General features: G+C 48.9%; 8 protein-coding genes across 8 annotated transcripts; 5 read left to right on the plus strand and 3 right to left on the minus strand.

Annotated features, from left to right (window-relative positions):
• Positions 1-569: 569 nt before the first annotated feature.
• FOIG_04828 (uncharacterized protein) lies at positions 570-1,770 on the plus strand (the record flags this gene model as incomplete). The annotated part of the gene is made up of 2 exons (XM_031203152.1): positions 570-996; positions 1,040-1,770. 2 exons carry the CDS (start codon positions 570-572, stop codon positions 1,768-1,770), a joined length of 1,158 nt encoding a protein of 385 aa, XP_031066731.1.
• FOIG_04829 (regulator-Ty1 transposition protein 109) lies at positions 1,694-3,489 on the minus strand. Its single transcript, XM_031203153.1, has one exon. It carries the CDS (start codon positions 3,447-3,449, stop codon positions 1,893-1,895), a length of 1,557 nt encoding a protein of 518 aa, XP_031066732.1. The 5' UTR covers positions 3,450-3,489; the 3' UTR covers positions 1,694-1,892.
• A 144-nt stretch (positions 3,490-3,633) lies between these two features.
• Positions 3,634-4,899, minus strand: FOIG_04830 (regulator-Ty1 transposition protein 109). Its single transcript, XM_031203154.1, has 2 exons — positions 4,817-4,899; positions 3,634-4,746 (listed from the first exon to the last, which is right to left on the minus strand). Exons 1-2 carry the CDS (start codon positions 4,847-4,849, stop codon positions 3,724-3,726), a joined length of 1,056 nt encoding a protein of 351 aa, XP_031066733.1. The 5' UTR covers positions 4,850-4,899; the 3' UTR covers positions 3,634-3,723.
• Positions 4,900-5,160: 261 nt separating this feature from the next.
• Positions 5,161-6,021, plus strand: FOIG_04831 (uncharacterized protein; the record flags this gene model as incomplete). The annotated part of the gene is made up of 1 exon (XM_031203155.1): positions 5,161-6,021. One exon carries the CDS (start codon positions 5,161-5,163, stop codon positions 6,019-6,021), a length of 861 nt encoding a protein of 286 aa, XP_031066734.1.
• Positions 6,022-6,335: 314 nt separating this feature from the next.
• FOIG_04832 (uncharacterized protein) lies at positions 6,336-7,295 on the plus strand (the record flags this gene model as incomplete). The annotated part of the gene is made up of 1 exon (XM_031203156.1): positions 6,336-7,295. One exon carries the CDS (start codon positions 6,336-6,338, stop codon positions 7,293-7,295), a length of 960 nt encoding a protein of 319 aa, XP_031066735.1.
• A 2,428-nt stretch (positions 7,296-9,723) lies between these two features.
• FOIG_04833 (uncharacterized protein) lies at positions 9,724-10,611 on the plus strand (the record flags this gene model as incomplete). The annotated part of the gene is made up of 2 exons (XM_031203157.1): positions 9,724-10,212; positions 10,270-10,611. 2 exons carry the CDS (start codon positions 9,724-9,726, stop codon positions 10,609-10,611), a joined length of 831 nt encoding a protein of 276 aa, XP_031066736.1.
• Positions 10,612-12,478: 1,867 nt separating this feature from the next.
• On the plus strand, positions 12,479-15,880 carry FOIG_04834 (transcription initiation factor TFIID subunit 6). Its single transcript, XM_031203158.1, has 2 exons — positions 12,479-13,021; positions 13,066-15,880. Exons 1-2 carry the CDS (start codon positions 12,634-12,636, stop codon positions 14,067-14,069), a joined length of 1,392 nt encoding a protein of 463 aa, XP_031066737.1. The 5' UTR covers positions 12,479-12,633; the 3' UTR covers positions 14,070-15,880.
• On the minus strand, positions 12,506-15,141 carry FOIG_04835 (uncharacterized protein). Its single transcript, XM_031203159.1, has 3 exons — positions 14,948-15,141; positions 14,819-14,897; positions 12,506-14,772 (listed from the first exon to the last, which is right to left on the minus strand). Exons 1-3 carry the CDS (start codon positions 14,985-14,987, stop codon positions 14,328-14,330), a joined length of 564 nt encoding a protein of 187 aa, XP_031066738.1. The 5' UTR covers positions 14,988-15,141; the 3' UTR covers positions 12,506-14,327.
• Positions 15,881-15,920: the final 40 nt, after the last annotated feature.

Consider the following 15,920-nt stretch of genomic DNA (forward strand, 5'->3'; position numbering starts at 1 on the left):
GCCAGTCAGAAGTGCCTCCCCCAAAGTCACGCCATGCCGTACTTCCACCACCACTCTGCCCTGAATGCAAGGCTGTCAGTATGAGATCTCCCCACACGAAAACATGCAATAAATTTCCCCACGATGTTCTGGTGGATACGAGATTGGGGCCCCGGATGATAGTTACCGGTATTTGTGTATCCCGGTACCGGGTTATGCAGGCTCCCATCTGGATATGTATGGTACCTCCTATGAACCAAATTGGATACATTCACCTGGACTCGATTTCTTGTTAGTGATTTGATCCAAAAGCTCCACATCGAAACATAAACCGGGGCTCATCCGGCTCGGAACCGTCATTTGACAGGGGTCGTCAAGCTCACGGGCCGGAGACTGGGGTATCACTGCCGTGGGGGCTGTCGAACCAGACAAGGCGAGTGGAGGTGAGCGTGCGGCTGAGTGTTATCGATCGCTCCACTTACTGAGACGCATTGATCTGATCAGGCACACATATCTGACTACCTAACATTTTGGGCAATCTAGTGTACTCTCTCTCGTACTTTGCTTTTATAAGACAGTCAACCATCAAAATGGCGGAACCAACCAATACACCAGTACCAGCTTCTACACCGCGAGCTACATCTCCTGCTCCTCAACTTCCCTTCATTTCTCAAGGATCTCTGTCAATACGGTCATCCATGACATCCTCGAAACCCCGGGTTCTTCATATTGGAGACCCTGTCAAATACAATCCTGAAACATATCTCCGTTTCAGCATTCAGTGTGAGGTTATCAGACCGCCAACTGAAGAGCGGCAACGGCCAGAGTTCACCAAAGCCCTCAAAGAAAAGAGATGGGGTGATTTTGATGCCATATTTCGACCATTTTGGGGAACTGGAGGTGAAATGGGAAAATGGGACCAAGAGTTGATCAGTCTGCTGCCACAGAGTGTCAAGGTGTTTGCAAGTGCAGGTGCTGGCTTTGACTGGGCTGATACGAAGCTATTGGGAGAACGAGGTGAGTTGACACAACTGCCTGCAGACATTCGCTAACTGGCAAGGAATCATCTACTGCAATTCTGGCCTCGCGGCTGCTGAAGCTGTGGCTGACTTTGCCATTGTTGGGATCATTTCAACATTCCGGGTCCTCCCATGGTGCATCTCATCCGCCATGTCCGGGGACGAGGAGGCCTTCAAGGAAAACCATCGTGATGCTACAATGCAGTCGTACAACCTTCGCGATCAGGCTCTAGGAATCATTGGATTTGGCAACATTGGCCAGCAAATCGCTGCTCGTGCCCGACATGGATTTGGTATGGACATTCACTACTATGATGTGCTTCCCAAGCCTGCCGCTGTCGTTGCTCCTGTACGAGCTACTCACCATGAGACGCTTGGAAGTCTACTTGGTCGATGCGACTGCGTTGTTCTCTGCACACCAGCTGGTGAAGGCACTCTGATCGACTCGAAGACTCTGCCATCCTTCAAACGTGGATCGCGGTTCGTCAACATTGCACGAGGAAGTCTTGTTGACGAAGAGGCACTGGTTGCAGCCCTCCGAGATGGTACACTGTCAAGCGCGGCTCTTGATGTTCACGCAAACGAGCCAAAGATACATCCTGAGCTGTTGGAGCTTGCTAAGCAGGGTCGTGTGTTGGTGACATGCCATAATGCTGGTGGAACGGTCGACACCCACAAGGGTTTTGAAGAGCTGAGCATGAGAAACATCATGGCTGTTCTCAGCGGCGGAGAGGCCATTACTCCTGTGAATCTAGAGTTTCTCAAGAAGTAGCACAATGGACAGGCGTGAATAGAGGATAGAAGCAGGTAGCATAGAATCATGATAACGATTACGTTAACCAATACATATACCAACTCCGGCTTAACAATACCCAACGCTAATTATACAAACGCTTACTCCTTGGGCTTCTTCCTAATCAGACCAGTGGAAAGTACATTTACAACCTTGGACTCTTCTTTTGGCTTCTTCTTGACGAGTCCCTCTCCAAGGACATTAACCTTGTTTTGAGACTCATCAACAGTGGAGTCGGTTCGCTTCCTCTTGACAAGACCCGTGAGATTGTTTACACCATTCTCGCGGTCATGTGCCGTTTGAGTTGGCGTCTCGCGCGTACCAGATACAACAACACCCCATTTACCACCACCTCCGCCTTCGCTCAGCCAGCGGCGTGTACTACCAACCGCTTTGCTGAGGGTAGCAAAGTCAAGGTGCAGTAGCAACTCTACAATACGCTTATAGGTTGCCTCGTCGACAATCTTCTCACCACGGCCTTCAGGTGTCCATGAGTAGTACGCCGTAACTGCAGGACGATCAAGCAGATAATTGTGTTTGGCCCGCTTGATTTGGGGTTTTCGAGGAATGATGGGACCTGTGAGTTTTTTCTTCTGCTTCTTCTTCTTTGTCTTGGTCTCTGGCTGATTCTTGCTGGGGAAGAGTTTTCGAGGTGTTGTGGTGGGTGTTATTTGAGTAATTCGCTGAGCCTTTGGTGTTGACGGCGGATTTGTCGATGGGAAAGACTCGTCTGCTGCTGGTTCTGGTTCCTTGTCGTCAAAGACTAGCCAGATAAATCCCGTCATGCGACCGCTGGAGCATTCTTGTCGGAAAGCCATCATTTCCCAAAACATATCCAGAGTCTTGACACTCTTCCAGCTGCCTTGTGTCTTCATTGCTTGCGAGCTTGCAGCCTCCTCATCAAGCTCATCTCGGAACCGTGATTTGGGATCGTCAGGAAAGTGTGGGATCAGACATCGTGGAGGTACCCAGTCAAATTCTCGATAATAATGTGATATTCGTTCAAGCGGATGTGTAAACTCCCAAGCACCGTCTGTTCTTCGAGGTGTCATCGCTCGAATTTCATTTGGCTCCAATCCCGGCACGACGATGTATCCTTTTGAACTCTTCCATGGTGCTTCTACCGACTTTGGCGAAGGTCCGAGTAAGGGATCGAGCACACGACACCACCATTTGATAAGACCGCGGTCATCGAGGACATGTTTCCCCGTATTGTCGACACTTCCAGGAAATAGATATTGATCTTGCGCGCGAGCGAATAAATTGACGATGAATTGTACATCCTTCCTCTTCCTCTTCTCAACAAGGAATCCAACAAACGTGGCGCATATCTCACGAATAGGACTCGGTGTTCCCTTGGGGAGATTGAGAAGCGCAAGGTAGCCCGTTGAATCAGCCTTTGAAACGAACAACGTAGTCGACCGAGCAGTCGTATAGATGAAGACTTCGACTCCTAACACGAAAACCTGCTTGCCGTCTGCATCGATTGAAACAGCGAGGAAATGGTTTTCGCAATACGTTCGCTCGGGCCGTTCGTTTGGTGGTGGGGAGTACAGAGGATCGGTCTTTGTGGGGGGTGTTGAGATATGGAGGATTGTAAAGTCGTGGCCTTTTGGGAGGACAGAGGCCAGACGTGATTTTAGACCGTTGTCTGTCATGATGGTTGCTGATGGATGTTGAAGCTGGGATTGATTGCTTGGTATAAGTTGGGGTGGTCGCTGGGGCAGCGGTGGGGCGCTGATCTACAAGGGTTCGAACGCAAGGGTCCAGTGGAGTCTGTGATACCTGCCAGGTCCCGACCGTCGACATCCATGGACCTGGGATTATTCAGCTTAGATCTGTCTTGTAAGGACTTTAGCATGATAATATCGTCTCAGTTAACAGAAACCAATTAGAATAGGAATATAATTCATGTCGTTCATAAAAGTCGCTCTAAACGCTCGCACTCAAATCTTGCACCAACTCTGAAGGTTTCGGATGATCACTCCTCCAACTTCCAACAGCCATAGCAACATACAAAAGATTCCATCTCGGTCCATCTGGAAAACAGACAAATTCAGCAATCATCATCTCAACCAAAGGCTTATACTTGGTCAAAACCTCCTCTGACCCTCTCCCCTCCACGAGAGCCTGTAACTCGTCAATCTCAGCTGGTTCGAGATACTTCCGCAAATGGTTCTCAACCTCCCCTGGAGTCTTCCACCATTCGGGTCCCTGTTCTTTCTCGACTAGTTCTTGTTCCATTTTTCGTCGTAGATCAGGCAACACTGATTTCCACACCATTTCGGTTCCTGCACGTGGAAGATCGATGAAGCCTTTGTGCTTGTACTCTAGGCGAGCCAGTGCGAGTGAAAGCAGGAATCTTCGATCGTTCAAGTGCTTTGAGTGGTTGAATAATCGGTCCATGGGGTTTTGGGCTGGGAGTCCAGGTCTACCGAGCATGTTGAGCTTGTATGTCTCCCATAGCGATACCGTGTTTCTTGTGCACGCCCAGTACAACGTTCCTGCAAATGTGTAAAGACCATCGCCGAGATATTTGCCTGCATCTGATGGCGCTTCAAAAATACGGGCCAATCTGTCCGTGTTAGTCCAGAGTTGCTGCTCTAGACTTAGACGAGGAGGCGCGGTGTTTTGTCCAAGCGATTGAGCATGAATCATAATATCCGACGACAAAAACCCTGAAAGATATGATAATCTCTCAGCAGAGATTGGGTCAGTATCTATTGAGCCAGAAGTTGTCAAAGCTCGACTGTCGCTCTCTTCTCCAAGAGTTTCTCTCGCTTCAGCCAGCGCCGCCTCGAGTTCCTGGTCCTTTCCACCACGCTTCAGCGCGACCTTCTCAACTCTTTTCAGAGCATTTCTCAATCTCTGATTCTCATCTTTGAGGGTGTTGAACTTTGAGGCATGTCTTTTGCGATACTCGCGCTGTGCAACTCTGCTGCGCTCCCGCTTTGGCTGTTCATGCATGTCAGTTGGTGTTTCGAAGTTCGGAAATTTTTGCTTGGTAATTATGAGATCCACATACATCAGAATTATCTCCATTGCCCGGAGGTGACATTTCAATGGCATGGGGAGTGTGATGACGATGTTGGAGGAATAACGTTGCTGACTTACCAAGAGAGGATTGATAACGTTATGAGGCGTTATGGTGGCTGGTGGGGTAGTCATGTAGCAAGGGTGAGGCGTCAGCGCATGAATAATGTGTAACGCAACTCAACGTTGAACTCACGATGCCTCAGTGAGCATATTCACAAAGATGCTGAAGGATTCTGGGTTCAAGAATGTGTATATAGTGTAGGAGAAAGTAGGAGAAAAGAAATGCAATCGCTCTCATTCATTCGTCTCATCACTAAGTTGAACGTCACCAAAATGGCATCTCCAGTCAACACCCTTCACAAAACTTCATACCCATCTATCTCTCCTCTTCGTCCTGAGCTCTCCACCAAGGGGAAGAATGCTGTAATCACAGGAGGTGGCTCTGGTATTGGTGCCAGCATTGCCAGGTCATTTGCAGAATCAGGCATCACCAACCTGGCTCTTCTTGGTCGAACAGAAAAGACACTCCTCGAAAACAAAGCCTACATCGAAAAAAACTACCCTGAAACTAGAGTCTGGACGTACACAGTCAACATTGTCGACGCTGAATCAACTCGGTCTGTCCTTGAAGCTTACACCACTGCAATCAACGGAAAGATCGATATTCTCATCGCAAACGCTGGATACATGCCCAAGACCGAACATGTCACCGTGGCAGATCCTGTCGATTGGTGGCTCACCTTTGAGATCAACATCAAAGGAAACTTTAACCTCTTGCGTGCATTCGACCCTCTCGCCACTCCCAGAGCCACAGTCATCCACGTATCCACAAGCGCAATGTACACAGAGTTTATGCCTGGATTCTCAGCCTATCGCGGATCAAAGCTTGGAGCTTATAAAGTGTTTGAATGGTACGCCAATGAGAACCGAGGCAAGATCGTTATACAGTTTCACCCCGGACTTATCATGGATACGGCTATCACTCGACCTCTTGTGGACGTCGTCAAGGACTATGGACTTGTTCCAGAGGATGTGTCACTTCCGAGTGACTTTGCTGTTTGGGCTGCGAGTGATGAGGCCAAGTTTCTGAGTGGTAGGTTTGTCGAGTGTATGTGGGATGTTGAGGAGCTCAAGGCGGCGAAGGATAAGATTAAGGAGTCATGGGAGAAGTTTACTGTTGGATTGGTGGTCTAAGTAACTACGGTGTGTCAACCTGGACCTTTTAGTTTCACGGGAGCGGAACGAGATAGAATAGACTACAAGGTGCTTTTTGAGAGTTAAGCTTCAGTGAATTGAAGACTAGAGGGCCAAGCGATCTTAAGGTATGATAAGGAAGGTTGGTTCACTTTTCCAAGCCGCTGCTTTCCCATACTTTTCCCATACCTTTTCACTCATCCATTTTGATCAATATCCATCATCTACCAGTGATCAAGAGCTTTCAGCATCACCAGAATAACGAAAAAAGACCTTATTTTCAACCTATATCGTCTACTGCATCTCAAAGAACCATGGCTCCTCTACAAGACAACACCACAGGCCACTCAACGACCATGCAAACACACCCTCTATTGATCACCATGGACAAGAGTTCTTATGTCAGAAGGAGACCAGAAGATGACCCCAAGCATCTGTATGAACTCTTCCGCGAACTCTCATTCGAAAGAACTATTGATCCGGACAAGATGCAACGACACGTCCTAGACTGCATCTATCGCCTTGTCCATGGCTCCAACAACATCGAAGATGTCAGTTTCAACTTGAATACCACAATCGAGCTTTGTCAAGCCATTTTTGAAGGCTCGGGTAGTGATCCGCGTGACCTCTTGGTTCTCGACGCGGAAATCTATCGAGAGGTGGGACAGCATCTCAAGGCTGCTCAGTATCTCGTCTGCCAAACCACGAAGAGCGATCTGTTCGAGGATATTATCAAGGAAGCGCACCGCATCTTGACAAATGAGTTCAATCAGACGGAAGGCACATACGATACCGAGTACGGCGGTAAATATCGCACATCTCCCCTACAGGCAACTTCCCGTCCCTACATGGACCCCAACAAGATTCCCGCTGCGATGGAGAAGATGATAGCCAGCTACCGAGCTGATCTCGTGGCTGCTGGAATAAAAGGAGAGCTTGATCCTGTGGCGCTTGCAGCAAAATACAGTCACATTTTCCTCAGTATTCATCCATTTCATACCGCCAACGGTCAAATGAGTCGCCTTATACTCAACGCCATACTCTTCAAGTGGGCAGGATGTCTTGCTCCTTTTGGTCAGGATGAGGAGGAGTGTGCAGAGTATCTTTCCATCGTTGTTGAAGCGATGGATCTGGAAACCTTTGAGGCTGAGAGTTGTCATGGAGTTTCTGATGACTGCAGACCAAAACTTTATAAGAAGTTGGCTTCCTATATTTTGAAGCATGCGGCGGCGGGTATGTTGCTGATTTACGAGCCTCTGCAGTTGGATGGGTAACATACCATTTCTTGTCAGACCTTTTCATTTATGGGATACCCTTTATATAAATCGAGAAGACTTGGGACAGTTTACATGGAAGTGTTTCCTAGAAAAGGTGGTCATGGATGTGACTTGACATGAGGTTTCACAAAAATATTCCCCCCATCACCATTCAACGACTGCCAGAGACCTTCAGTCCAGACACTATCGGGGTTCCAACGGAATCACACATCAGACACCATCACGCCCTGCCTTTCCAGCCGATCCACCATTCTCAACCCCTGACACTGCCAACAGCTGCCAGCCGCCACCTCCAACACTTCAACCACTACCTAAAGCACCCCCCGCCATAGCTTTATGTGTCAGAGACACTGAACCCCTATCACCAGATGTGGCGGCAGCTCGCTTTGGCCTAACGGTTTAACAAAGCGTGCACGACCGATCTCTCGCCGCTTCCGGGACGGTACGTGGGATCGAATCCGGTCTCCTTACTGCCTGGAAAGCTTGAGTTGCGGGTTGGGAACACCAGCAAGACAGAAAAAGATGGAATGGGGATAAGTGGTGCCCAAAGCCCGCAACTCCGAGATTGATAGTTTTTGCGGTTTGTGGATGATTTAGTTTTTGTTATTATATAAGGGGTTGGGATATCGTGGTTAGGGTTTCAATGTTTGCATATTTGTAGGTGGTGGGTTGTGCCTGACTTTGAAAGAGGGTAATTATAGAATTATATAGAGGCGGGTATGGGTATAGTATTTAGAGGTTTGGAAACTCTTGCTTTAAAGCAAAGAGATATGGAAACTTAATCCTTAATGCTTTGGTGTAATATTTCTTAGCAATGTTATAAGGAAAGCATTCTCGTTATAGTGGGTAAGGGATTAGAAGTATCCGTCAGATAATATTTCAGGTGTTTGTTCAGATTTTGGAAGCATATGCTGATTGTGTGGCTCTCAATCTGCCGTTGACACGTAGTCCAACAATCATTCCCACTGTCTAAGCTCCACGAGGGGTTCTGCAAGGTCTGTAGTGAGACTCATCTAGGGCACGGCCTCAAAGTCGTTCGCGGTGGTCTCATGGACCAATACATCAGGAAGAGAACCTCACCACTTCTGGGGTGGCTTCCCATCGTAGACAACGAAGAAAATGATGCGATGAAAATAACTTGTTCGTACAGAAACTAAATCTTCAAAGGCCCCAAGGGCTCAGAGTACGCTTGCCCAGTGGTTAGAGAAGACCAGGAGTTGGGCGTCACCTGGTGATGTCTGATAACAAGATCAATGGCAGCAGCAGCTCCTCTGATGGCTGGGAAAACAAGGTATCTTATTGATTGCCTGGGGTGGATGGCATCGGGAGGGGGGAGGGAATCAACGAGACTGGCTTACATCAGAAGCCCACCGACCAACCACCGAGCCTGGTCTTGCTATTTCTTTTCCCTCCCTAGGATGGCTGAGAGTCGAACTGAATTCAATATAATTAGCCCTGAAGTCAACTGGGCCACGAGGATAACCTTCAACAGTTCAAGGTGTGTGGATGCTAGTTATCATGCTGGGCTACCTTGAAGAAAGAAACTCTCCTGTTCATTCCATCCGGTGTCTACCACACTTCGGGACTTTGAGTCTCTAGAACAAGTCGTGTCAAGACTCCTTGATGCGAGAAGCCACTTCAGCCCTTGACTCTGCAGTATGTAATCGGACCAACGTGTCTTACCGTTAGCCATAGGTGCCCAAGCAGGGCATCAGTTCCGAAGGTTATCATATAATTAGGGAAGATCTCCGGTTTAGGCCTGGTTGAGGATACTTACGGACTGTTTTTCTGCCTTGTGCCACAACGGAGGACACCATCACTGACCAGTCTTGCACTTCCATGATGGCGTAAGCAATCATATTCATTCTTACCATTCTCACACTGGATAGTAGGCAGCCGATCTAGAATGTGAGATGTCGGATAATGACAGATACAAATCACAGTGTCCGTAAGTCCTGACAATCTCAGGCCCCTTCCATAGCTGCCCCGTTTCCTCTTAGGCCGAATATAATCCCCCATATGTCCTGATTGCGAAAGACCTTCATCTTCGGAACTTTACGCGCACATCAGTCACGATTCTGTTAAAATGGCGACTCGTGAGGCAACTCCCACGGGACAACCCACTCGCTACCTAGATGTGTACACGGGTATAGATTGGGGCACTACGTGAGTTCATTGGACATAATCACCCAAGATATTCACTTCTGGGAGATTATTCTGGCTTATACAATGGCAGGTACTCTAAGATAGCCATCGCGATCCCCGATCGGACTGGCAAAGTCGAACCACGTCATTGCTACGCTCATTGCATAGAACTTTCAAGTTCAAGGGATCAAAGGTCCCTACGAAGTACCCCACGGGTATTTACAATGGCTCGGAATACGACGGTAAATGGCTAGGGTGGTTAAAACTGTCACTTCCACACATGGACGACTTGCCCCATGATCTCCGAGTATCGACGAAACTTGACATCTTAACCAAAGAACGTGAGGCACTAGATATGAGTGCCGTCGACTCCACCTCAACTTTTCTTGGAGTTATCTGGAAACATGCTCACGAGGAAATTTGTGACCGTGTCAAGCAGATTGACGAGTTTGCGCAGTATCATGTTGTAATCACCGTGACGGTCCCAGTCGTCTGGCCGACAGACGCTCGAAAAAAGCTCTATCAGGCCATTCAGTCTGCCAATATTCTCGATCCAAACATTCGTCTTGTGCGGAAATCTGTTACAGAGACAGAGGCCACCGGCATCGCTCTCATGCCGGCTACTTCAGTCTACCCGGGCAACCTTCAGGTAGGCAAAGCAAATCCTCGCACAATGTGTACATTTGGACGCCGTCTAAATCATCTATCAGGGCCAGGATTCCAGGTCAGAGACACAGTTATTATCTGCGACTGCGGTGGAGGAACTACAGTGAGTGAATTGACTGCTCCAACGTCAGTCTCTTCGTGTCACTTATCTCCTCGACAGGACCTGATCTCCTATCAAGTGGTGTCTATCCAGCCCTTCGCCGTGCGGGAGATTTCCCCTGGCAAATGTATTTTTGCTGGGGGGTCTCTTGTAGACGAGGCCTTCCTGGACCTGGTCAAGGGCAAGGCCAAGAGAGAGTGCCCGAGGCCAACATTCAAGGCTCTGACCAACGAGGACTTCCATGAGTTCGTAGAGAGTATCTGGGATGAAAATTTGAAGATAAATCACTCTCTCGGTATGGCAGGCACGCGCTTTCGCCTTCCTGTAAACTTTCTTGGGTCTCAGGCTAGACGACAACCTATGGCGCACCCTGACAGTCTCAACATGACCTTTACCGTGTAAGTAATAAGCTGTTGTTCATTTTCTCTTCGTTCATCTTTCCCCGGAATTAGCCATAGGAGGCAGCTGATGAGTACTCTAGGGACGACATCAACGGAGTTTTCGATCCCATTGTTGACCAGATTGTCAACTTAGTAAAGTCAGAGAGGTCACTGGTAAGTCCGAGAGACAGGAAACCCGACCAAGGTGAGTAAATTCCAGACCGGATAGAGGCGTAACTTGCAAATACTGAGGTTTCCAGCATGTCTTCATGGCTGGAGGGGTTGGCCTTAACCTTTATCTTCACGAGAAGATGAAAATCATGGCCAAAAGGTCATCTCCCTCAACCAATATCGTCTGTTTCGAAGGCGATCAAGGGTCATTTTAGCGCTAGCGTCTCGCGCTCACCGTAACTGACCAGTTTCCATAGTTGGACTGCAGTAGCTCGAGGTGCCGTGTTCCATGGTATTCAGGCAAATAGCCAGTCAAATCAGCCGATTGTGCAGGTCAATTCTCGAGCCTCGGGAGAAGGCTATGGCTTGGAAAGTAGCACCGATATATCTATTCTTTGGCTTGTGAACCCGGTGAGTATCTCATTCACACATGTGCTGGTAGAACCTTTGGCTGATACACCCCCCAGGGCGATGAACTCTCTGCTGACGGCCAAAACAGAAGACCTGTTCCTCCACAGGCAGTGTGGCATGGGAGATATGGCCGTTCCTACGTGAACATGTATCGCCAAGAGGGGCCAAATGCAATCCCTGGATTCGCAAGCTGCTTGTCCTGGAATGCCGTGGGTGAGCTCCAGAACTTGGAGTTCAATTTCCATTGGGTTGGCACCAGGATGCATTACATTCTGCTGTATCGGGGCAACCAACAAGTTCCCCTAACTATCGAGAACTACTATGATCTTTGATGGACATTTCCTTCACGTGGGGGAATGCTTTAGGCAAGATGTCACGGGAATCTCAAGGTTCACGCTATCGAATCGATCTCCCTGATTCGACCTTTTGGAGGCTATCAGCAGGATCAAATTCGTGGATAGATAGCATATTTTGAGGTGGGAAATTGTTCATTGCCTCAGATCTAGATATTGGAGTGTTTATGGCTTGTGTAGGATGCTACCCGTTCACCCTAAATCATCCGATATGTCACAGCGCTTTTTTTACCTCCTTAATGTTGTCTTAGGTCAAGGTAACTCCAATCATATTTTATCAGTAAGGTCCTTACAATTCCGAGTGAGCTCTTGAGAGTAACCATTAGGTAACGTCATTGCAAGGTGCCTCAGTCTCTTGACCTCGCTTGACAAGCAAGATACTATGGTGAGGCAAGAAGTCTTAGGATATCTATTCTAAGTGACAAAAGACTTAATTGGACTTAGTATAATTTAGTGTAGATTTAGTAGGCCTTAGATTAGATGCTTTGGGCACCTTGATTCAATGTCAGAGGTTTTCCTGCTCACTGGGGATGCTTATCAAGGCCCGGCCCGTGTGTAACATCAGGTTAGCCAACATGCCCAGCAGTGATAGGATGTCGAATTGCAGCTGTCATGATGCTAGAGATGATGAAGAAACTCTAGAGATTGGTATTCAAATAACTGACAAGGTATCTTAGCTCGATGTTGCAATTACTTCACCTCACTACTCCGTACGAGGTTTCGTTTAGTTATTCCATCTGCTGGCGATTAATGCGCCTCGATTGCGCCATCAACATCGAATTATAGTCAGCTAGCACTTGATGAATGGTTGAAGCTGAGATGACGGATTGGAGAGAAGTTGTAACAAAGTATGCCATCCAAAACTTATTTAAGCATGGTCAGGCTCTGTACACAGTACAATCTTGTTATCGACCAGCCTCTCTAGTGTGGCGCTAACCTATCAAGCCACACTATCACAATGCGCACCTCCATCTCAGCCTCGTCAAGCTTCACATTCACGCAACTCAATAATATACCTTACACTTCCTTCGACACCATCTGAACCCACCTGCACTGCCCTCTGAATCGCATCACCGAAGTCAGCGCCTTCCTGCGCGTCTACCAGCGCCATGGCTACCGATACCCCCAAACTGCTCTGGAATCCTGATAATGTCAAGGATGTCGCAGAGTCGGTTGGCATCAGCTCTCTCAACGAAGAGGCGCTCAAGTGCTTGACACAGGATGTCGAATACCGAGTCGGCCAGGTCATCGTGGAGTCTCTGCGCTTCATGCGTGCCGCCCGCAGAACAACCCTTACCGTCAACGATATCTCCCTCGCGCTCAAGGCGCTCGACGTTGAGCCCCTCTACGGCTACGATTCTACGCGTCCGCTACGATACGGCGAGGCCAGCCTTGGACCTGGCCAGCCTCTATTCTACATTGAGGATGAGGAGGTCGATTTTGAGAAGCTCATCAATGCGCCTCTGCCTAAGGTGCCGCGCGACATGGGTTTTACAGGTATGTTTTCCGGTCAGCGCATGATTCCAGGCTAACGTCTTCAGCGCACTGGCTCGCCATCGAAGGTGTCCAGCCTTCCATCCCTCAGAACCCCACGACTTCCGAATCTCGATCGCAGGAACTCCTCCCCAAGGGACCTGGTGCGAACCCTGCCTTGTCCGCCTTGGCAGGCAATGACAATGTCTCCATGAAACCATCCGTTAAGCACATTGTGAGCAAGGAGCTCATACTCTACTTTGATAAAATCCAGGCTGCTGTTCTCGACGACAATCCTGACGAAGAAGTGGTACGCCTACGGCAAGCCGCTCTCGGTTCCGTGAGAGACGACCCTGGTCTTCACCAGCTCATCCCATACTTCATCACCTTCATCATGGACCGAGTAACACACCATCTCGATGACACCTTCACTCTTAAGCAGATGATGGAGTTGACGAATGCTCTCATCGAGAACAAGAGCCTTTTCCTGGATCCCTACGCCAGCCCCCTCTCAGCCCCCGCTCTTACTTGTCTGATGGCGAGAAAATTGGGCACTGATGAGGGGACAGATGCTCTCAAGGAGCAGTATGATCTTCGACAGCTGGCTGCATCTCTGGTTGGACGAATTGCGCGCAAATACTCGGCTTCCAACACACTCCTACGGCCCAAGTTGACGAGGACATGCCTCAAATACTTTCTCGACCCTACCAAACCCCCCGCGGTTCTCTACGGTGCCATCCACGGCCTGTTGGAAGCAGGAGGTCCAGAAGCAATCCGCGTGCTAGTCCTACGTAACCTGCAGACTTTTGACTCGGGGATCCTGCAGCCTCTGAAGGAAAAGGCAGAGGGTACAATGGACTACGAGATGCTGGTTCAGGGCATAGTACAAGCTGTGGCTTCGCTGGCAGATCATGTCGAATCAGACGCCAATGGAGTCAATGGTACAGCAAACGTTGAGACAGATATATCCGAACTGAAGGACTTTATCGGGCCCATCATTGGGGAAAAGATTGCCTCTTCCGGTAATCGGAGATTGATCAGGACAATCCTGGATGCTCGATTCTTGGATTAGAACTTGGCATGTAATATTCACGACAGGCGAATGGCGTTTGGTTGCGATACCTCACGAGGTATTGGTTAGAACAGGCTCAAGCATTTAAAGGCGCTTGTGTACAGATAATAAAATTCTTTGCTCAAAGTCAGGAATGCCCTCAGGCTAATACTCGTACACGAGTTTCTCATCCTTGCCATACTCCTTCCCTTATCCATTGTATCATCCACTGCGAACCATACCATCTATATCCTTCCATCTCCGTTCAGTTTTGGTATTTTACAGGAAAGCAACCAGGCCAATGGCGCCGAGGAAACTGGCAGCCCAGATGTACTTGTCGGCCTGGATAATAGTCGTCTTGGCGAAACCCTTGCCAGCGTCGTACAGGAGATGCTTGAAGCCGCTGATGGCGTGGTAGACGAAGGGGAAGCCTAGTGTGAACTTGATACCGCCCTTGATGGCGAGGGGGAGACCGGCGGCGAAGGTGGCGATGCTTGCGCTCTCGAGGTGAAGTCCGACAAGAGGAGCGGCGAGGTAGGCGAGGGAGAAACCGTACATAGTCGCGGAGAGGGTGCAGCCGGTGATTCGGTTCCAGGCGGAGCTACCGAACCATGTCTGCTCGATCTTGTAGATGGCCAGGTGGGGAGAGACGGGACGGTTGAGGCGCTGGTTGACGAGGATCTGATGGCCGTCTTGTTGAGAGACCTTGGTAGAACCGACAGCGCTGCGAATGTGAGATGCGTGAAGCTCAATTGATGCTAGGGACATACCGTAGGGGAGAAGAGGTAGAGATTCCAGCAGCGAGAGCAGCCTTGGGAATGTTCTGGGCGAAGAAGGGCTTGGTCGCGCCTATAGAGCTGTTAGATATCGGGATGTCGAGGTTCGGATTGCGAAAGTACCTTGACGAAGAGCGGCGACGCCAACACGTTGAGCGAGCATCGTGGCGGATTGTGAGTATCTATCGATTTCGAAGAGAAAGGGTTCAGCCAAGGTCCGGTCAACGATATCGTCAGCGTCGATGCTTCAAGTGCGAGATTCGTATCTGGGTATCAATGATGATGGCTTCCTATTCTCGAGACATCGGAACGGGCCTCCTCGGCTTCTCGGTCCAATCAGCCAATAGGATGATGTCAATTCCTCATCTCGGGACGCACGTGACCCACTATGTTCGCTCATCACGTGCGTATGTCGAATGACTAAGCAGAATCTTGAGTTTTGTTATCGCGAATTTTTTTGTCGCGTTTCGATTTTCCTTTCTTCTTCAGATAGACAAGAACGTTCGCCGCACGCTGTCTAGTGTAGAGAGTGGACAGCATTGTAGGCAGGGTCTTTGGACTCGAGAACAGTTCTTAGAAGAATATTGGGAAATTGGATCCGTCGTTAATCTCGACACCTAGTTTTCCCGTCTAGGTGTCGTTTCATTTTTGAGATCTACATTCTGATGTATATGTGTGCCCGTGATTATGATTGCTTGCCTATAGTGGCTGCGGTTGAAGATTCGAGGTGCTCAACGCGTGAGACGAAGGCCAATTGGGTTAGGGCCATAGCATACTGCTGGACACTGAACAACGATGCATGGCATCACGTCTGAATACGTAAAGCCTATCGTTTATGCCGCGCTTCAAGGTGTAGATATGCACCGCACAGCCATGGCAAGGAGCTTGAGTTGATGTGCAACTAAACTGTGCAAAGACTCGCCTTCGATATTAGATGATCGCCATTCTCTTCAAGACGTTCTCGTCATGACTAGTTCAGTTCACGTTGAGATCTTGAGCCGGCCAGAACAAAGAAAGCGAAACTGACGTCAGACTCTGAAGAGATTGAGTGTTCCCGCGGCCAACGCCGTAACAATGCCCTGTTCTTGCAGCATCA

Source organism: Fusarium odoratissimum, assembly GCF_000260195.1.
Source record: "Fusarium odoratissimum NRRL 54006 unplaced genomic scaffold supercont1.6, whole genome shotgun sequence".
Classification (NCBI taxonomy): Eukaryota; Fungi; Ascomycota; class Sordariomycetes; order Hypocreales; family Nectriaceae; genus Fusarium; species Fusarium odoratissimum.